The 22,900-nt window shown below is 40.7% G+C and overlaps 1 protein-coding gene across 5 annotated transcripts in view; it reads left to right on the top strand.

The window, feature by feature from the left end:
* The window catches only part of LOC148041607 (cytoplasmic tRNA 2-thiolation protein 1-like), a 73,352-nt gene that overhangs the window by 44,331 nt on the left and 6,121 nt on the right, over positions 1–22,900 (top strand). For 2 of the 5 annotated variants that reach the window (XM_087680898.1, XM_087680885.1), the window contains 2 exons: positions 15,845–15,924; positions 16,022–16,133. In XM_087680898.1, the coding sequence (XP_087537024.1) occupies positions 15,845–15,924; positions 16,022–16,133 (192 nt within the window). Of the gene's footprint in view, positions 1–15,844; positions 15,925–15,996; positions 16,134–22,900 lie in introns of those variants that run through there. The other 3 variants (XM_087680891.1, XM_087680900.1, XM_087680906.1) reach the window with 3 other exon arrangements.

Here is a 22,900-nt window from a genome sequence, read left to right as displayed (position 1 = left end):
AATTCACACACTTTATTTAGAGTTTCGCATTGACAGCCCAAAAAGGGTGTCCATAGCCATTTTGTTAGTGGGCACCCACTTAGTGGTGTACCATCCTAGACAGCTTATGCCTATAAATAGGCCGTCATTCCATTCATTCTTAACCCTAGTTTAGTCATTCTTCACCCTCTTCTTTTGTCACTTTGACACTCTTTCCTCTTCACTTCCGTGCTGCCCATACTTCTATTGGAGAATATCGCAGTTCGTGGTCACCCTTCCTCTTGTCCTTCAAGTGCTCTGTTTTCCATCATCAGGTCTTGCATTTGGAGCTCTTTCAGCTTGGCGTCAATATCTACAACATGGGAGTTAGCTTTTCATCACCTGGCGTTAGTCTCCACCAGCTGGTGTTAACTTGCAGTTTGTGTTTGCTGCATCTAGGGTTTCTCCACCAATAGGCACCAGCTCTCATCAGCCTTGCATCTTCCTGTGATCTGCATATTGCATCTGGAGGCATTCCCTCAGCCTGATGTTGATGCCAGGAGGCATATTTCACGGTGGATTCTGTGCCACGGTGGATTCCATGAGGTTTTACGGTGGATTCCGTAAACTTTGATGACCGGGGCTCATACACAAAGTGGATTCTTTGTGTGAGAAGTTGATGGGGACGCCTGCCCTTTTCGGGCATTTCATTAATTTAGTGTGTAGATGGGTGATTCCATAGCGGGTGATTCCGCAAAATGCATATTAAATTAATAAACGTTTATGAGTTTAGAGTGCGCACTTGTAATAAATTAAGGTTAGGATTTATTTCTAACCAGTTGATTTATTTATGTAGGTGAAGACTGCTAGGTATTTACTTTTGTCGGTTTAATTGTATTATTTTACTAACGATTGTGAATGCTTCAGTTGATGCGTAGAGATAGCAGCAGTGGCGGAGGAAAGCATTGGAGTCTAGCGAGTATTCGACCTATGGATTATATTTTGATAGGCGCCACGCCTATATTTTGTCATGTCTATTGAGGCATTGATTATTTATTATTATTTTGTATGCGCCTATGCGTACGGATATATTATTTTTATTTGGGACATTGTGTTGGGCGTGCCAGACTCTTTGAGCACCGTCCATTAGCTTTATTTCTATTTTTGTAAAAGCAAACTCAAAAGCTAAAAGCTTGTTATATTTTTGTAAATTGGGCTATTATTGAGCATGAAGATGGAAATATACATAAAATACATGCTTTGTGAAGCGCTCACACAAGGCATGGGGGGAGATTGAACCCAATTGGTCTCTGGCTCTTGTTGTTCATGCTTTTTACATTGTAATTTGTGCAAAAAGGTAGAGTTCATTGTTCTTGGGGACCTTCCGGGATTCACTACGTGAGCATACAGCGACCAATCTGCGCACCAGTGGTATCAGAGCGGAGCTGAGATCAAGAGCTTCCAATCGCTACCCATCTCGTGCGAAGGCGGAGCTCGTGGAACGATTGGGCTCTACGGTCAATCTCGTCGCGAACCGTCGATACAGACAGATTCCTGGCGATCAAGAATCCCTGTTTCCATTATCAAACTGCGAGAGACCGGTCTGTAGAGGCGGAGGACCACTCCCAACTCTCTTACATCAAGTCGTCAAGAACAGAGAGATAAGCTTTCATAACTCCTAAAGGTTAAGCTTAATTCAAAAGCTTAAGTAAGCTTAAAGCTTACTTAATAGCTTAGAGTAGAAAATTTGATCGTTTGTGGCGGCATGCTGCGTCAGCAAACAGCGGCGGAAAAAAACGCCCCCCCTCCCCCCCCCCCCCCCCACAAAATCCATTGATTAAGCTTTCTAAGCTTAATCCATTAAGCTAAATCAAGTCAGACAAGTTATCTCTCAACTCTGCAAGTCAACAACTCCAGGTCCGGTACCTCAGAGATCAAGTCCTGCAAGTCTTCTGCGATCAAGTTCTATAAGTTCACTAAGTCGGCTAAGTTCTGCAAGTCAGCAACTTTGCAAGTCACATAAGTCTGCAACTCTGCAAGTCAGACTAGTCAACTGGAGTTAGAACTGACTTGTGCTCAAAACTCCTAGAAGGGCTGTTCCTGTGCAGAAACTCCGAACTGCAAAGTTGTTCGTTGGAAGGTATTCTACCTATTCGCAGGTTTGCTGAAGCATTTTCAGCATACGAAGAATGAAAAATCACAGATTTTTTGAAGATTGAGAAATAAATACCAAAAAACACATAAGCCTTGTAACCCCGAATTTGAGCTACGCTCATCCCGCTAACCTGATTTTGAGTGAGAAAGGTCTTTTGAGTTTTACAGGATGACGGAATCACATATGGATGATCTTATGGGGCTGAAGACGACCTACGTGAGCCTACGATGGAGCAAAAGCTGGACTTAATCATGATGGAATTGGAAGAAGAACGAAGGGCTATGCAAGCATTGCAAGCGCAACTGGCTAAATTACAAAGAGCGTCTACCAACAAAGAAGAACCTCAAGCTGAAGATTTGATTCGACGCCACTCTTGAAGCTCAAAACATTCGCAAGGAATCAAAGATAAGTAAACGAAGTTTCAAATTTCGTACTTTCAATGGCATACGAGAATGAAAGACTGTTCTAGCATTCATTAGTCAGTTTGATGACTATTTCCATGAGGAAACTTATCCAGAAAAAGATAAAATCAAGTGTATTACTAATCATTTGGTAGATAGAGCATCACTTTGGTGGACTGTAGTACGCAAGAGCATAGAATGTCTTGCTACTTGGGAAGATTTCAAGAAGAAGTTCATGCAGAATTTTCTTCCACCGCAATTTCATGAGAAAGCTATCAAGCAATGGGATCTACTTCAACAACGGGATCGTGAGCCTATACCTCAGTATACAGAGCATTTTTGGAATGTACTCCTACAGCTACGCATGCTTGAAGACGTACCAGAGGCGACACATAAGCAGAAATATATGTCTGGACTTCTTGGGCATTACTACGCTGAAGTCAACATGTTCAAGCCTGCTACCCTTAAAGACGCCATTTCACTAGCTCATGACATTGAAGATAAGCTACGCGGTAGAGACAGACGACCACAGCAATTTTAAGCCAATGGTAATTATGGATCTAAACAATTCAATTCCAATTTTAGAAGATTTAATCCAGGTCGTTTCTCTTCATCATCTTTTTGTAAGAATTGGGCTAAACTACCTGTATTACCATCCAATGTTAACCCAAATCCTAAGCCTATTCCACAGCCAAATCCAAATATACCTAGACTTTCCGCCATTGCAAATAATGTAACCAAAGCCAAGCCAATAGTATGCTATAAATGCCACCAGCCTGGACATCTCGCAGCAAATTGTTATTCAAAGAAGCCACCAGCTCATATCAACTATCTTGGAGCCATGGACGAAGACGAACATGAGGATATGCTTGATTTCACTGAAGATGAGGACGACATTACTACTAGTTCCGATACTTTACCAGGTATGCCTACTCCACATTCATTATTGACTATGAAATGTTTGGTGCATGGAAAGGAAAAGACTATTTTGCATGATGACGGTAGTACTCCTGATTTTATTTCAGCAAAATTGGTAAAGGAATTGAAATTACAGACTGTACCTACGTATTATCGCATAAAAGCTACATTTTTAGGTACTAGGTATAATGGTACACATGAAGTGCAAGACTTAGAGATTTAAATTGGCCAATACACTGAAAAAAGAAATTTCTTAGTTGTTCCATTACAGTCGAGTGACATTATTTTAGGAATGCCTTGGCGACACCAGCATAATCCAGATATAGATCATTCCACACACACAATGAATATTAATTTTCAAGGAAAATCTATTACATTATATGGTATGCATGCATCTAATGTTTTTCCACTGCTTTCGCATACTCAAGCTAAACGTGCATTACGCAAGAGTAGTAAATTTTATCTCATTTGGGTGAATGAATTGCAAGTAAAGGAAAATCATATGCATCCTAGGCATAAGGAATTTCTTGCATATTTTAAGGACTGTTTTGCAGAAGACCTACCACCAGGTTTACCTTCTTCACGACCAGAAGACCATAAGATAGATTTGATCCCTGGCACACAACCACCTTGCAAATCACCATATAGGCATAACCAGATAGAGCAAAAAGAAATCCAGAGTCAAGTTGAGGAATTACCAAATAGAGGTTTAATTCGACCTAGCAGTTCTCCATTTGGTGCACCTGTATTGTTAGTCAAGAAAAAGAATAATACTTATCGTATGTGTATTGACTACCGAGCTTTAAATAAGATCACTGTAAAGAATAGGTATCCTATTCGTAGAGTTAATGACCTTATGGACAAACTGCAAGGATCTTCTATATTTAGTAAAATTGATCTTAAGTCTGGTTATCATCAGGTGAGGCTAGATAAGTCTGACATATTCAAGACTGCATTGAGAACACAGTTTGGTCATTACGAATTTTTAGTCATGCCATTCGGATTGACTAATGCACCTATTACCTTTAGTAGAATGATGAACCGTATCTTTTTGAAATATCAGTATTGTGTAATTGTTTTCTTTGATGATATTTTGGTGTTTAGTCAAAATGAGAAAGAACATTATGAGCATTTGTCATTGGTTTTTCAGTTATTGAAAGAAAATCAACTGTATGCAAATCATGAAAAGAGTGAATTCTTTAAGACGGAAATTGAGTATTTAGGTCATATTGTATCATTTGATGGAATTAAAGTTGATCCTAAGAAAATTGATGCAATATTGAATTGGCCTGTTCCTAAAAATGTGCATGAGTTACGCTCATTCCTTGGTCTTGCTAGTTTCTATAGGAAGTTTGTACGTAATTTTTCATTACTTGCTTTACCATTAACCAAACTTCTCAAGAAAGGAATTGTTTATCAATGGACCGAAAATCAACAAAAATCCTTTGATTTACTGAAACATGCATTAACCAATGTCCCTGTTCTACAGTTGCCTGACTTTAATAGACCATTCTTTCTAGTAGTGACCGATGCTAGTGGATCAGGAATAGGAGCCGTACTTATGCAAGACAATCATCCTATAGCATATTCTAGTTGTAAGCTGAAACCCTCTGAGCTGAAATATTCCATATATGACAAAGAACTATTAGCAGTTGTACAAGCATTAAGACAGTGGAAACACTACTTAATGGGTTCAGAATTTATGATAAAGACCGATTAGCAAAGTATTAGACATTTATTTAGCCAACCCCAAATTTCTGACCGTCATATCAAATGGGCTTTCTTTTATTCAAAGTTTTTATCCTATCATTCAATACCAACCTAGAAAAGAAAATGTAGTGGCTGATGCATTAAGTAGAAGACCTGCCATTCATAATATTTCTGTCATATCTTTTGATTCTTTGTTTGCTATGAAAGATACATATCACCAGGATATTACTTTTCATTCTGATTGGAAGAAATTAGTTCAAAATAATTTCATTCCTGTTGATTCATTGTCATATAATGATGGATTTATGTTTTATGAAAAGAGACTGTGTGTTACTATTCCATTCCGATCTTTTGTTTTGAATGAAATTCATTGTCTCCCATATCAAGGTCATAGAGGTATCATATCTACATTACGTATGTTAACTGAAGATTTTTATTGGCCGCATATGGATGCAGATGTATCTAACTTCGTTTCTGAATGTTTGATTTGTCAAAGAGTTAAGAGACATCATGGTAAACAGTATGGATTACTTATGCCTTTGACTATTCCATCTAAACCTTTGGAACAAATTTCTATGGATTTCATTACTGGTTTACCAAATACTAAATCTAACCATGATATGATTTGGACAGTTGTAGATAGATTTAGTAAACAAGCCTATTTCATTCCATGTAAGAAAACTTTAACAGCATCACAAGCAGCACAATTATTTTTGAAAACTGCTTTTACTAACCATGGATTGCCAAAAGTTATCATTTCAGATCGTGATTCTAGATTTTGTAACAATTTTTGGATTACCTTGTTTGCTAATCTAGACACAAAGATTGATTTCTCCTTTACAACACTATTTTAGATCTTTTACGTGCATATACTATCTGTAAACCTCAGACATGGGACACTCATTTGCATTTATTACAGTTTGCATATAACAATACAGCGCACACATCTACAAAGAAAGCACCGTTTGAAGTCATTTATGGATATAGATTATATACACCTGTTACATCTGTGTCTAATAGAATTCAGAGTGCTGATGATATTGCTAGTATGCATAACAGTATATTTGATGAAGTTAAAGATATGATTGCTAAAGCCCAGCAATCATATACTAAATAAGCCAACAAGAAAAGACAAGCCATGAATTTCAAAGTTGATGATTATGTTTGGCTGAGAATAGAAAAACGTAGACTGCAAAGTGTAGATAGACATCCAGTTGTCAAACTAGCTCCTAGATTCTATGGACCATTTAGAATCATTCATAAAATTAATGACAATGCATTCAAGTTAGAATTACCATCTCATTGGAAAATTCACAATACATTTCACATTAGTCTATTGAGACCATTTAGAGGCCAATTACCTGTCCACCCTGTTTATGAAAACCCACCTTTATTAGAGGAGAGACTGAAATACTTGAACCAAAAGCTATCATAGACACTGACTTTATGACTACTAGAATTGGCCGAAGATATTTTAGATATCTAGTTAAATTTAATAACCATCCTGTAGAGAAAGCACAATGGATGCACGCTAGAGACTTAAATGCTTTCCCCACTCTGTTAGCTCCACATTGAGCTAATAGCAATTGAGGTCAATTGCTATCCCACCCCGGGGGTATGATGCCAGGAGGTATATTTCACGGTGGATTCCGTGCCACGGTGGATTCCGTGAGGTTTTACGGTGGATTCCGTAAACTTTGATGACCGGGGGCATATTTCACGGTGGATTTCGTGCCACGGTGGATTCCGTGAGGTTTTACGGTGAATTCCGTAAACTTTGATGACCGGGGCTCATACACAAAGTGGATTCTTTGTGCGAGAAGTTGATGGGGACGCCTGTCCTTTTCGGGCGTTTCATTAATTTAGTGTGTACATGGGTGATTCCATAGCGGGTGATTCCGCAAAATGCATATTAAATTAATAAATGTTTATGAGTTTAGAGTGCGCACTCGTAATAAATTAAGGTTAGGATTTATTTCTAACCAGTTGATTTATTTATGTAGCTGAAGACTGCTAGGTATTCACTTTTGTCGGTTTAATTGTATTATTTTACTAACGATTGCGAATGCTTCAGTTGATGTGTAGAGATAGCAGCAGTGGCGGAGGAAAGCATTGGAGTCTAGCGAGTATTCGAGCTATGGATTATATTTTGATAGGCGCCACGCCTATATTTTGTCATGTCTATTGAGGCATTGATTATTTATTATTATTTTGCATGTGCCTATGCGCACGGATATGTTATTTCTATTTGGGACATTGTGTTGGGCGTGCCAGACTCTTTGAGCATCGTCCATTAGCTTTATTTCTATTTTTGTAAAAGCAAACTCAAAAGCTAAAAGCTTGTCATATTTTTGTAAATTGGGCTATTATTGAGCATGAAGATTGAAATATACATAAAATACATGCTTTGTGAAGCGCTCACACAAGGTATGGGGGGAGATTGGACCCAATTGGTCTCTGGCTCTTGTCGTTCATGCTTTTTACATTGTAATTTGTGCAAAAAGGTAGAGTTCATTGTTCTTGGGGACCTTCCGGGATTCACTACGTGAGCATACAGCGAACCGATCTGCGCACTAGATGTCAACTCTCACCACCTGGGGTCAGCTTCGTGTTAGAGATATGGTCATCTAATCATCCCCTGGACAGGCAGCAGTTTGATCACCCTGCATAGTCCTCGCCACATCAGCAGATTGCCATGTCAATACAATCACCACATCAGCAGTCGGTGGCAACAGGTGGCACGTTTAAGCAGTTGGACAGTTCTATCCTGCAATCGGCCAGATCTGGTACATTCAGCTAGATCTAGCAGGCCGAGTGCTATTTTTTGCTATGTAGCAGATTTCCAGCACACTTTGACAACATTCTGATCACAGATTCAGGCTTAGTTTGGGGTAGAGATCATGGTGGCTGTTGCAGACTTGGAGGTGTCTTGATAACTTGGAGTCCTATGATTTGGCAGAGCTTGTTACGGAGGCCATTGACCATCCTACATCGAGAGATGAGTCCAAACTTCTATAGGTGATTGTGCGGAGTTGGCAAAGATTCAGGCACATTGGGATAAACTTAATGCCCGCATCCACTCTTTTCTCTTTCTTTCATGTACTCCAATCGTGATTGTCCATATTGAACACTTGACAGTGGCTAGGAACATATGGTTGGAGCTCGATCAGATGTACAACCGATGACCGTTATGAAATGGGTCTCTTTGGAGGTGTAGATGCGGACATTGGATTCTAACAAATTATCTTCTATGAGGGAGCATGTGAACAAGCTACGGAAACTTCAAATGGAGGTTCAGAATGTAGGGAATGTAATCACATCCGAAGATATGGCAATAGCTCTACTGTCACAGTTATTGTCTAGGTTTGGTGCTTTTTACTCTGCCTTGATTGTTAGGGTGGGAGTCAACTCTTCGGTGGGAGGAGTTGGTTTCTATTGTCTTGGACCAAGAGGAACAATTTAAAGGGCAGAATGCTTTCAAGTCGGAGGCATTGACACGTTAGTCCTCTCAAAAGAAGGGGAAGGACAACAAGAAGAAGAAGGATAACAAACATAAGAAGGACACAGAGAAAGATTTTGCTCATCACATTTGTGTTAAGAAATGTCACTGGAAGAAGGATTGCCCCGACAAGGATAAGAAGGATACCAAGAAGGAGAACGCTTCAAAGGATTCCGGAGCCGTTGCTACTCCCTTATCACCTGCTTTTCTCCATTTGGATATGGTTTAGGTATCAACCCCGAAGGCTTCTGATGTTGCGTTGATGGCCCACACCCCTGTGAATGGATTGTTGACAGTGGTGTCTCTCAGCACATGATCCCCTCTTCTGGAGAGGTGTTGCCCATTTGTGGCCTTCGCATAGGCTGATTCTCATAGGAGATAGCTATTCAGTTTCCATACAGGGTAGGGGTGATATGCAATTGATTCCAGATGGATGAGGTGGTACTCATACTTTCAAGGTGCTTTATGTGTCAAGTTTGGGTTACTATTTGCATTTTGTGGACAAGATTTGTGCTCTTGGCCTGTTGGTTGAGTTTGATACAAATTTTTTTAGGATTCTTGAGGGTGACTTGAGACAGGTGCTTTCTACAAGTTATGAGGAGAATGGAGTCTATAAGTTGAGGTCTCCTTTTGCCTTGACTGCTCTTCTTCTTACTTCATAGATACAGTCCAAGCTTTGGCATGCTCAGTTTGGCCACTTGAATTATGACTACCTTTGGAAGGCTTCTAGGGGATAGCTTGTTTGAGGTTTGCCGGACATAGTGGTGAGCCAACAGCCTTTTGTATCGTGCATTTGTGGAAAACAACATTGTGATGCCATTTCTAGCAAGGCTTCGAGGCGGTCTTTAATACTCTTGTAGCTTGTTTCTATAGATCTTTGTGGACCTATGCGGATGGAGTCCCTCAAGGGGAGTTTGTATTTCATGCTTATTGTTGACAGTTTTAGTAGGATGATATGGGCGTACTTCTTGATGCCGAAGTCAAAGGCCTTCTCCAACTTCAAGGATTTGTTGCTCTTCAAGGAGAACCGATCCAGTCGGAAGCTGAAGACCTTGCAGTCATACAAGGGAGGAGAATTTGTCTCTAACGAGCTTGCTAGATTTTGTGCAGATCATGGTATGCACTAGGAGTTTGCCAACACAAACATACCTTAGGAGAATGACAAATTGGAGTGGAAGAACAGGAGTGTGATCGAGATGGCTTACACCATGATGGAGCATTGTTAGACACCTCAATGTCAAGGCTGAGGTTGTGGCTACTGTTGTTCACATCCTCAATTGATCACCTACTTCGGCCGTTGTTGGTATGACCCCTCATGAGGCTTATTTTGGAACCAAGTTAGATGTTTCTTATTTCAGGATCTTTGGATGTGATGCTTATGTTGATATCCATAAGATATAGAGAGACAAAGTTGAAGTGGCTTCGAAGAAACGGGTGTTTGTGGGCTATAGCTCGCAATCTTAGGGCTAGCACTTGTATGATCTTGTTAAGTGGGATGTCTACACCAGTTGTGATGTGCGATTTGTGGAGGTTCTAGCTTCAAACGGGGGTGAGGAGCACCCTGTACTTGGAGATCCCGGATATAGTTGGGCACCAGAGACTATTCCTTTGGAGCTAATGCCTCTTGGGGATGTTTCTTCTTCAGATGAGGATTCTTTTTCACCACCGGCCACCCCACATGAGACACTCTGTCGGTGGATGTTTCAGAGACTTTAGCAAATGGAGAGTGACGAGGAGTGATACAACCTTCTCCTCGTTGGGCATGTGATACACTTTGTGAGGCAGGGATTGAGGGGGTTCCTAAGGAGTGGCAGCCATAGGTTGGCCCGCGGCATTCTCGGAGGAACCAAGCACATTTCATCGAGCTTGTTTGTTCTAACTATTGTTTGATGACTTGTCTTATGTAGGATAGGGAGCCCACCTCCATAAAGGAGGCTTTGTAGTCACCACATTGGAAGAATGTATGGAGCATGAGTTGGATGCTATTGAGCGGAATGGCACTTGGGACCTTGTGCATGTTGTTTCATGGAGCAGTAAGAAGCAACCCATGGTTGCCTTATCTTCGACTAAGGCGGAGCATTGAGTGGTGTCTTCTACCACCTAGGAGACAGTGTGGCTTCAGAGGTTATTGGAGGAGCTTGGCTGCCAGCCAATAGGTCCTACTACACTTCATTGTGACAATGAAAGTTGCATTGTCTTGGCCTGGAACCCCGTCTTTCATGCTAGAATGAAGCACATTGAGCTACGATGCCATTTTGTTTGAGAAAGGCTTCTGGATGAGACTATCGATGTGGTTTACTGCAAGACAGAGGACAATCTTGAGATTTGTCTACGAAGGTGCTTCCCTAGGCTTTACTCCGTCAGCATTTCAGAGCCCTCAACCTCCTGCCGTATCCAGGATGTGAGAGGGGGTTGTTAGAGATATGGTCATCTGGTCATCCCTTGGACAGGTAATAGTTTGATCACCCTGCACAGTCATCACCACATAGCAGATTGCCGCATCAGTACAATTGCCATGTTAGCAGTTGGCCAGATTTGGTGCAGCTGGCTGGATTTAGCAAGCCGACTGCTATTTTTTACTGGTTTCTATTTTCTACCATATATAGCAGATTTTCAGCACACTTTGACATCATTCTGATTGGAGATTCAAGCTTAGTTTGGGAGAGAGATTGTGCTAACTGCCATGGACTTCGAGGTGTACAATAGGGTGACATCATCGAGGTGGAGAAACATGAGCCACTTTTAACTGGGTTGCTTAGCCAACTCCTAAGTGTTGTTGCACTAGATAGGTGATATTTTTTACTAATTTCAATCTAACTTTCTAAGTATTTATGATACTATTCTGCCGTAGTAGTCCAACTAATATCATTCAATGCCTAAGAACTAAGCAAATCTACTCAATTCTTTTGTTTCTCTTTTCAATAATCACTTCATGGGTAGGTCTCTAGATTGGGCACTAGAATGCTAAGTCTAGGATAGCTATGGTTTCCCCCATCTTTCAGGGGCAGCTCCTCATAATTTTCTCCTGCCATACTTATGGCGGTTTATCTAGGTTTTGTTTCTAAATATAAATCTTTCTGATCTATAGTTATTCTCTGTTTAAATTCCTTTTATGTCTTTCTCCATTTTTAAATAAATTAATTCCTTTTATTTGTGATTAAAATGAAAACATTCAGAAGAAATTAATCTAACGTTCCTTAAATCCATAAATCTTAATTCCACTTTCAAAACGCACCCCCTCTCCGTATTATGAAATCCGTCATTGCTGTTTAATGTTTAGATAATCAATTCATTTTTTCGATAATAGCGTCCTTTTCTCCTCTCTTTAAACTAAACATCAAGTAAGATAAATATAAGTTCCTTCAATATTCTTACGTGTACATACAATTCATTTTAAACCCAATGTTTCCCCTTAATTAATAAATTACTCTAGTGGCCCTCCACCCTTTACTTTCTTGATTATCTAAGCAATATTTATATAAATAAAATCTAGAGTTTCGACATAGATGCTGAGGCTTTCCCTCATGCCATCGTGTTAACCAACTGTAAATTTTGGTATTGTTTAAGAATTTTTATAATTGTAGTTATTTCCTATTAATTATTGTTTAATAAATCATAACAAATTTACCGACCTTAGCAACAATTGAGAATACCCTTATGCTCCCCGTATACCCATACCATATAAATCAACGTAATGAGTACACTCTTAGTTTGCATAAAATCAGAAATACCATGTTTTATATGAATATTTCCTTAAAAAGTAACATTAAGTTGTTTTTCCTTCTCTAAACTTTAAGAATGTTCACTAAAACATCAAAAATTGTACTCTCATATTTCCCATGAGATATCATAATTTTTGTTGATATAAAACATAATTTTCTATTAATAAAGACTATAATTTTCATTGAAAATAATCATTTTTGAATTTTAAAGCATATTAAATCTTCTCTAAAAACTCTTAAAAAAATTCACCAGAGTTTTAGTAGTATAAAATTCATAAGAAAAATATTATATCAGATAAATAGTCACCCACAAATTTTATAAAAATTAATATATGCAGTTTTAGAGCAAATTTTAAGCATTTTTAGCTATTTTTGAATTTTTTAAAATAAAATCAATCATAAATAAATACTAACAACCATTCAGAGTGGAAAAATAGGCTTAAAGGCATTAGATAAAAACTCTAAACTAAGAACATCGTAACATCACACTACTTATTTTTGTTAAACAGAAATGGGGCGCTTACGTGGTAACATGTAAGTCGAAATTTCATCTTTGGAGGTGCGCATCCTGCAGTCGAGCTAGGAAATGTAGTCCACCTAGTCGTCTTAGATACAAGCTCTTCACTTTTCACTTCTCCGAAACTCCTCACTTGCTAATTGACTTATGGCAATATGAATGTTCCTTATGAGCTTAAGACATTAGGCTTTAAGTAAAAGCTTAATATAAATGGCTATGGATTTTTGAACAGGCGATGACTTCATGAAGAAGAATAAAGCTAATTGAAGATTTGGCTCATCTCTCCATGGATTTGTGTGCAAAATAGAGCGATTGGAAGCTGAAAAATTCTTCTACAAGCCTGCAATCTCAATTTACCCAAGTATATTGAATCTCCATATTGATGATTAGAGGAAGGATATGGCGATGGAGGATAAGAACAGTGATTGGCATTATTTTGGAGATTAATTAGTTGAATTATCTTCTTCCTGCTTTCGTGGACTTCCTTTTACTCCTATTGCACCAATCAAATGGGCCAAAGATGGTGCTCTCCATCTCTCTCTTGCTTTCTTTGTGCTTTGTTGACCAGCATATCAAATGATAATTTGTCTCGCTACTATTAATCGATTCATCTCAAGAGATGTGAAGTGGCAGATCCATTGCTTTGAGCTTCTGATAATGCTTGCATTGACAGAGAAATCCAACTTTTCAACCTCCTCTCATTGCGTGATGCATTATCTCATCACCATCGCCATCAATTGGGCTTTTCTTTTATCAGTCCTCTTCTCGGATACGTACAAACCAAGAAAGGCAAATTAAGAGGAAGGAAACACAAGAGGCAAATGAATGGAATGGATTTGCCACCTTCCATTGCACCCGGCAAGACCATAATGACCTATGATGGTGCCCTCTAAAATCATGGTTCTAATTGTTTTTTCATCCTATTTTTCTTTTTTTCTTTCTTTTCAAAATCCCCTCCATTTTATTCTTTTCCCTCCTAATCATTTAAGGTCAGACTCTTCCTTGAGTTAGCTTGCTAGTCTCTTTGTTCTTTATAAATCACCATGGAATGTCAAATATCAAAAGACCTTTTACTTACAACTAGTAGGCTGTAGGTCTTTCATACAAGTATAGATGACATTTTCGAGTTTCCAAAATAGAGGCATGTCACCTATCCATGTACGGAATATATCTCCTTAACATCATGTTTACAACAAATATACCTTTATTCATGATAACTATTGTAATTTCCTTAATTTTTCTTGATGGATAGAACTTACACTAAGAGTTCTTTTGGCCAGACTTCTTATGTCCTCTCGAGATCATTCTTTAGACACCTGTATCAACTCCCTAAATGCACTAGTGACCGTCCCTAGAAGAGCTCTAATCTCTCTCCCCATCTTTAACTTACCTTGCAACTTATAATCTCTATGAAGATTAGCAATAAACCCTTTTTCTCCACTACAAATCCTAGAATACTATGCTCAATGTAACATCCTTCTTTTCCCTCTTGCTAGACTATTGGACCGTCTTCCAAAGACAATAACTTCGATTGCATCGGCACTGTGACATTTCTCCATTTGTTGGCGTTAGCATCCACACTCCTGGCGTCAGCATCTGAGCTATCATCATTTGCGTTGGGCAGCTCACACACCTCTAGCATTTACGTGTGCTGCCTAGGCCATCTCCCCAGCATTTGAGGACTGCGGTTCGCTCCCTCGACAGCTGGTGATCATCTTTCTCATCTTCGATGGCAGGCATCAAAGGATTGCAATTTGCTCCCTCCATGGTTACCCTTTACCTTCTAGTGATTACTTTGATAGCCCAGTGCTTGGAGGACTATGTTTCACTCCCTTCACTGTGCAGGTTCCCCACAGGTGCTGCCACCTAATTTAGACAAGATAGTGCAATCATCTTCGGAGCTTTGGCTTCGCTGTTTTAACTTTTCTTCTCATAGCATGATTCAGTGCATCATCACTGTGTTCTTCGTGTTTTTGAGTTTCTCTTCTTTTAATGTTTGCTGTACACACTACGTTTCTCCCGGCAAACCCTACTATCTCTGTGGTCTCTTAGTCATCTTTTGACCCCGGGGGGGGGGGGGGGGTGGGGGGTTCTGATAAGCGAGGGTTCTTAGAAGAGACTTAGAAAATAGCTATGGGATGAAGAAAATCCATCAACTAGCCGAGAATCTTCAGATAATCATACTGAAGCTTTTAGCTCAATAACATTTGATTTATAGTAGTAAAATACTTACCCATTGCACAAAATGCAAACTTGGTATATGAATGCATCAATCACACTCAAGTTGATCCTTAAGAGGACCAAACTCCACCAGGATTGTGTTTTGCCATTCTTCTGGCTGGCTTTTGTGACTTTGTCACATGCTATCCACATGTGTCATTTCATCATTGGTTGGTTATTGGGGATGTATTGATGCTTTGGTTAGTGAAGAATAAAATTTGCGAAACTGCATATTAGCTTGATCTTTTTTATTTGCTGATAAAATAGTAAAAACCTAAGTCCACATTTTACGACCTGCATGATGGTATACACATTCCATTTAAGATGTGTCGCATGCAGTTTTTTCTGGGTGGGGGGTTTATATACATGTGAGCTCTAAATGGCATAGTTTGTAATCTCTCATTGTAGCTGAATCTTAAGCCACATCTTGAACAGTTGTATCTTGCTGAAGTAGACATGTTAGTACACCTGTGTTTTTCTGGCTGCCAATTTTTGATGTCCCACCTCTCCTTTCTGTTTACTTTTAAGAGCTACATGGACTATGAACAACCATGGTAATATTTATTTATGACAGAGTAATCGACAATGCCAAAATACAGTGTGGAATGCTGTACCTGGAAACTTATCATAAGCTTAGTCAGTGTTGCAGAGTGCTTCACTCGTGAATTTTAGTAGCAGAAGTTAAGTGGCCCTTACATTGATAAATGGTTAATATACCAATTGAGGTTTCTTACTCTTTGCCAGATGTTCTGCTCAGGTATATATTCACCAAATGCTTACAGAGGGTTTGCTCGTGAATTTATCAAGGATCTTGAGGCACTGAGGTGAAATTTTTGGAGTTCAATATTTGTAACTTATTTGAGTTGACTTTGCTCATATTATGAAGACCAAAACAGAGCTAGATTTTGGTATTGTTGACAGACCCAGGGCAATTCTTGATATCATAAAGTCAGGAGAGAGTTTCAGGATCTCTTTAGATGTGAGAATGCCAGAGCAAGGGGTTTGTGAACGTTGTGGGTACATTTCTAGCCAGGTATGTGTACAATCTACTCATGAATCGTGTAGTCACATGTCCATAAGGCAATGTAAGTGTATGTATTGAGTTATTAATAATAAACCTACCAATTAGAGCTCCTCAGATTGCTGCTAGATTACTGTAATCTGAAAGCTATTATATAAAGGCTTAGCATAATTCTCTTGAACCCCTATCTCATTTGAGGTCTATGTTGTTTCTGTTTCGATGTCTGTTACTTCTGTTTTTCTGTTATTCTTAGCTAGTTGAACGTCAGGTGACATGATGAGGTTTGTTTTCAACACCATGTTAGGTTTCCTGTAATTTTACTTCATCAGGGCAATCATAATGCTTAAAAGATTGGTGACATTATGAGGTCAATTTACTGTAAGAGTTTATATCTAGTTATTGGCAGTGAACTTGGGTCCTAGGCTGTTGGCATGGTGACATGTGGCAACTGTTGGTGAGGTTTTTCTAGTCGTTGAAGCCAGGAAATTATAAATAGTAAGTGAAATTTACATTAGAAATGCCCTGCTCTGGTTGTCTTCTGTCTGTTCAAAGATTCTTCTTGCATGATGGCTCGCAGCAGAGAGGCACTCTTGCAGTTTCTATATGCTGGTTTCCCATAACATCTCTAATTGGCTTTGGTATGGGTCTCTTCTCTCTCTCTCTCTCTCTCTCTCTCTCTATCTCTCAATATTTAATTGTATTAATCATGAAAAGGTACAACATTACCAGATGCAGGATGGCTGTAGGCCATTGTGCATAGACCCCAGCTCTCTCTCTCTCTCTCTCTCTCTCTCTCTCTCTCTCTCTTTGACAAAAGGACTTCATGACGGTATGAGGCCTATGAGACACTTCGGATGTCAATATGGAATTGTAATGGAGCCCTACGCTTGGATGCTGGTTACTTTGAAGATAGCTTCCGAAACATAGATATAGCAATGTACACAGAAACACACCAATGTAAAGGCAGCCAACTACCAGACGTGCAGGGATACAGGTGGGAAAGTGCATTTCGTCCAACAGCTAGAAAACCAGGAAGCACTAGGGGTTTTGGAGGTGTGGCCATACTATACTGGGAAGACCTCAAAGGGATAGTGCAAGTAATGAAAAGAGATGATGATGCACGATATTTATGGATTAGGATACATGCAGGAAGACCACGGGATATATTCATCGCAATATGCTACTTTCCTCCTGCAAATTCTACCTATGCCACACGAGATGGATCACCCTTTAATGTACTTTATGAGGATATCATGAGATATGCTAGCATCGGGGACATATTATTAGTAGGAGATTTCAATGCACGCACGGGAGATAGACAGAGTGACTTTTATATGCATGATAATGCCATGTTCAAAGAGATCGACATAGATGAAATAGGCCTACGCAAGAGAGCCCATGATAAAGAAGTGAGTACCTATGGAACTCACCTATTGACTTTGGGAAGTGCACATAGACTAGCCATCTTTAATGGTTTGCCACAGTAGCCAGGATCTGACAATTTGACATGTTGGAATCACAAAGGAGGGGCAAGTACAGTGGACTACTTGATAGGCTCACCAGCATTGATACCAGACATGCAAAACTTTAAGATATCTAAGAGACCAATTGGCATAGCAGCAGATCATTCTATTTTGACACATGCTCTCTTGTGTACATATGAAACATGAAATACCATGCCTCCCTAAACAACCCAAGTACTACTTTACAGAAGACACCTCACACGTCTATAGTGGTTCTCTGCAGACCAGTTTACATACATTGGACTTGAGTAGATCGTTGGAAGAATGTACAAGGGATTTAGCAGAGGCCATACATGGATCAGCCATGTATGCATTCCCACACACCTTGCCCTGATGTAGACCCACACGATCTACTGCTCCCCAAAATAGTTGGTATGATGATGAGTGTAGAGTCACACGAGCTCGCCTACAGAGGGAAGTGGAGCTAGGCATTGAGACACATCGCCAAGCAAAGGCGTTCTTCAAACGCCTTGTGCGAAAGAAGAAACGAGACTACTTAGCGAAAGCAGAAGCAGAGATATATCAGCTATTTTTGGGGTAGGATAGCAAAAGCGCATGGAAGATGTTCCATGAAAGACAGCCTCCTATACAGATTACATCACCAGATGCGTGGCTTGACTATGGGAGACAATTGTATGACCTGCCAGGACAGCCACCTATGCAGCCCCCACAAGCTTGTAGGCCAACACAATGGTGATTCTTCACATGGAAAATGGTTAGGGATGCAATTTATAGATTACAAAATAGGAGGGCACAAGATGAAGATGGACTAGTAGCAGAACATTTCTCACATGCTTGTGACATATTAGCACCCATATTAGCACATATGTTCAATAGAGCAGAATGTGATTTCCCTATGAGTTGGTCAGACAATACTATAATCCCGCTATTTAAAAATGGTGATCCCCTGATTCCTAGCAACTATAGGACTATTATGATCGGCCAAGATATATGGATCTATATTGGAGCATGAACTCAGTGAATGGGCTGAAATGCAAGGCAAGAGAGCACAAGGACAGGCAGGTTTCAGACGAGGATATACCATGTTGGACCATATTCTCACACTTAGAGCCATTATTGAGGAGGATCGAACCCGAGACAAGAGGATTTATTGTTGCTTTGTAGACTTTCGCAAAGCTTTTGATACAGTGCCTCGTACACGCATCATGCAGAGATTGCAGGACATTGGAGTACCAGAGGGTATACGATAGGGTGTCTATGCATTATATGAGGCAGTGACAGGTCATGTACGAGCACTTGGGGGGCTATCAGAGAGGATTGATAGTACCATAGGAGTGAAACAAGGATGCCCACTTGCACCCACATTGTTTGGTCTATACATAGATGAAGTGTATGATTACATAGTCCGAGGAGGAGGAGTTGGAGCCAGCGTGGCAGGGGGGCTGATACCGATATTACTTTATGCAGATGATATTGTTCTCATTTCAGATTCATCGGAGAGATTGCAGTGCCATCTAGATGCTTTGCACATCTTCTGTAGAGATAAAGACATCACAGTGAACCTTGGGAAGACCAAAACCATGGTTTTCAATACCTCAGCAGCATGGTGACTAGATCTATGTACTAGTTCACATTTGGGGGAGACATACTGGAGCATTTGAGGGAATATGTCTATCTGGGAGTCACCTTCTTTGGCCCACGTTTTTCATTGAGAGGGGCATCAGAGACACGTCTAGCACGTGGATATGCAGCACTAGGGGCACTCGAGAGTCAATGTGCTCACATACAGTTCCAGGAGCCCTGCACCAAACCCTGGTTGTTTGACACCCTAGTACACCTATATTACTATGTGGAGCAGAGGTATGGGGTTGCAGCTTTTACCACAGGCGTCTTAGCCCATTCACTGATCATATTGGAATAGAGAGGGATTATTATGATGGTTGGGATAGCGTGGAAAGGCCATTGATCATGATGATAGCACGCATGATTAGGAGTAAGCTCTCTACTCCATATCCCATTGTCAGAGCAGAGCTAGGGGCAACACCTATAGTTACGGAGACACTCTTCAGGGCAATGACCTTTTGGCACAGACTATGGGAACTTTCACGCCATAGATACTCTAGATTGGCACTAACCTCATCTAGACAACTAGCAGCTGGAGGCGAGAAGAACTGTTGGTTTTCATAGATGACTATTTGGATGAGCCTACATGGTTAGGATATTGACTGTCTTCCACCTTTGGATTATAGCCTTGACTGCCCTACACTTTCTCTCAGCCGATCAGAGTTGAACCAGGTGATCAGAGCTGATATCCTGAAGATTGAAACAGCAAGGACATGGATCCATCCACCACTCCCTCTAGGATCAAGGATGGAGTTCTACAAGAGTCATTTCTTATGTCTCTCTGATGATGGCTTCACTATTCGGCTAGCATATATGGACACTCATCTCTCCCATAGTGTACGGGTTGCTATTGGACATATTCGCACCTCCTCACATAGACTTAGATGGAGACAGGCAGATGGACAAATACCCTAGCAGAGGATAGGACTTGCCAGCTCTGTGGTCGAGAGCTTGAGACGGAGGAGCACTACATATGCAGATGCATAGTATACTATGACATACGAGGACGGTACCACTGCCTCTTCCGTGATGGATTTGGACCTCTTCGTCGCGTCATGGAGTATGAGGACCAGAGATGCATAGGTCTTTTCCTCCTGGAGCTTGAGAGGCGCCGAACTGCACTACTACAAGACAGGAGGCCAGCTCACCCAGAGGGACACACACAAAGAGCAGTGACAGAGTTCTTCTACAGAGCCGACCCTACTGACACTACCAACCTAGCAGAGACAGAGCCACCCCGCCAGACACCTTATAGGCCATACCGTGGTGTCACATTGGATAGAGCCACTTCCCTTTGTCGAGCACGATGACCCCGTCTACTAGGACCACGTCTGAGGAGGCCACACCACAGTCGGATTAGAGCCATTATCACGAGACACCGTAGACTCACCACCAGGCATATCAGTGAAGCAGCTAGGGACTGCATCATAGCTGAGATCATGTGTAGATCTTGAGATCACCTACAGTCCATTCCCACCACAATTTTGTACATGGTTCTATCAGATCTGCTTCTCGTTTTCTTTCCTTTTGTTTTCTATTGATGAAATAACACTACACATGGTTCAACCCTAGTATAGTCCCATCATATAGTTATTTTCGGTATTGTTTCATAGGCCACCCACTTATTTGTAATGTTATCTTTACCTTACTGATGAGATGACATTAGACATGGATTTACTCTGGATTTTGTCTCATAGGCCACATTGGCCTTATGTAGATGTTAAAATATCTTTCTTTCTTTCTTTCTTTCTTTCTCTCTCTTTCTCTCTCTCAAAGTCACAGCAAAGAAGCGGCAAAAATTGCCATATGCCAAGGAGCCAAGTCTTCCCTGGAGAAAAGATCAATGTGCTGGATGAGATCCAACTGCCAGTGCAGGAGACCTTTCAGCTTAGCAAGGTGTCTCTGCACTCCAAACGTGGAATCAAAAACAACAGCATTCCGGGTTATGCAATAATGCCAACAGCCCCAGAAACATAGAAAATGAAACATGATCTTCGTATTTGGTTGTACTGGATTGGGGTATCTAGGTTGAGCAAAGACCCAATCAAAGGGATGTAGGGACATGCCAACCACAGCCCTCCAAATGTTAGACAAGAGGGTCCAGATTTTTCGCGCCAAGTGGCATGAAAGAAAACAATGACAAGAAGACTCCACATTGGTGAGACAAACAAAGTAGTTGCCATTGGAAATCCGGCTTTTTGCAAGTGTTGTGGCAAGGGGAAGTCCCCCAACCATGACACGTCAAAGGAAGACCTTGTATTTGTATGGAGTCTTGTTGACCCAACCCTCCATGATAGTCATTTTCCACCAATCCCAAGACGTATGCAAGCCTATAACAAGAGTGGCTTTGGCAGCCAGCCAAAGCCACTCTTGTTAGGGCCTTTAATCATAAGGTGATATATTGATTCGCCAAAGCCTTTTCTAGGGAGTTGACATGCAAGGTCCCAATCTTGCCATGGACAATTAGAATCTAGGGTAGAGAAGGGCTCTTTGGGCCGCAGTGTGCTCCCTATATCCTCGAGAGTGTAGAAAGACATCAACCCCCTTTCAACTATCTAGATTGGCGTCAATGACAGAAGATAGACCTAGTTGTGCCGTGCGATTAAATTTGGATGATCTTCTTGCTTCCCATCCCACACAATCAACTTGTACACTGCCAATAATTCCATTTGAAGGGTGTTAGCGGACCACGTGATCCTCCGTGAGATGCCATTGGACCTTTTGAAGAACGAATTTCCATGAGCAAACCAACTGAGTTGCCAAGAGGAGGAGGAAAAGGGGGACAATAGCATTGAGAACATGCCACCAGGAACCTTGAATGGTTGTATTGCCTTGAACTACATCCCACCCTTCCAAAAAGAAATGGGCAACAAAGACCCAAGGGTATTGATCCTTGCACATTGTATGAAAGAGGGACCATCGAAGAGCAACCATGTGAGTGTGCACATCCAAAATAGCCCCACCACCCATGCTTTTAGGAGTGCAAGCATGGCTCCACAAAATCCATGAGATGCCAACATGCAAATTGTCATTTTTTCATAGCATAGAGCGAATGTGTCTAGTAAGCACCCTCAAGGTAGTGGCAATCCAAGGCAAGAGTGGTAGAAAATAAGTGAAATTGGGGAGCATGATGGACTGTGCCACTTGAAGGCAGACATGGCGAGGATTGTGATTTCTAGTAAAGAAATTTGGCCTCCAATCTTTGGGAAATCCACTGCAGCAATTTCCTTGGCTGAACATCAATGCCCAATCACTATTCCTTGCTATTGTAATGGCTCCAAATCCGATTTAGTACAACTAATGAGTGAGGATTTGGTTGCATTGATATGAAGACTAGTGGCTAGCCCAAAAAGATTCCATACGCTCATTTTGTTGTAGAGGTTATCTTGGTCTACTTTGAGAACCATGAAGGTGTTATCTGCCAATGATTGGTCCACAAAGTGTTCACCAAAGGGTAGAGAAAAACCAATGAGCTGTCCCATGTCCACCAAATGAGATAGCATGGAGAGAACCAGATGGGTCACCAAGGCAAAGAATAAGGGGCTCAAACAATAGCCTTGTCTGATTGAATGAGCGAGGTTGAAGGGCTCTATGACCCCACCATTTAGCATGATCCATGAAGAAGCATGTGTACTTACCACATGTATCAGATGAGACATGAGCGGACCAAAA

The sequence above is a fragment of the Lygodium microphyllum genome, chromosome 1 (assembly GCF_053477565.2).
Source record: "Lygodium microphyllum isolate KBCC chromosome 1, Lygodium_microphyllum_v1.1.10, whole genome shotgun sequence".
Classification (NCBI taxonomy): Eukaryota; Viridiplantae; Streptophyta; class Polypodiopsida; order Schizaeales; family Lygodiaceae; genus Lygodium; species Lygodium microphyllum.
Note: the sequence above shows the minus strand (reverse complement) of the source record. Positions and strands in the feature narration are given on the sequence as shown.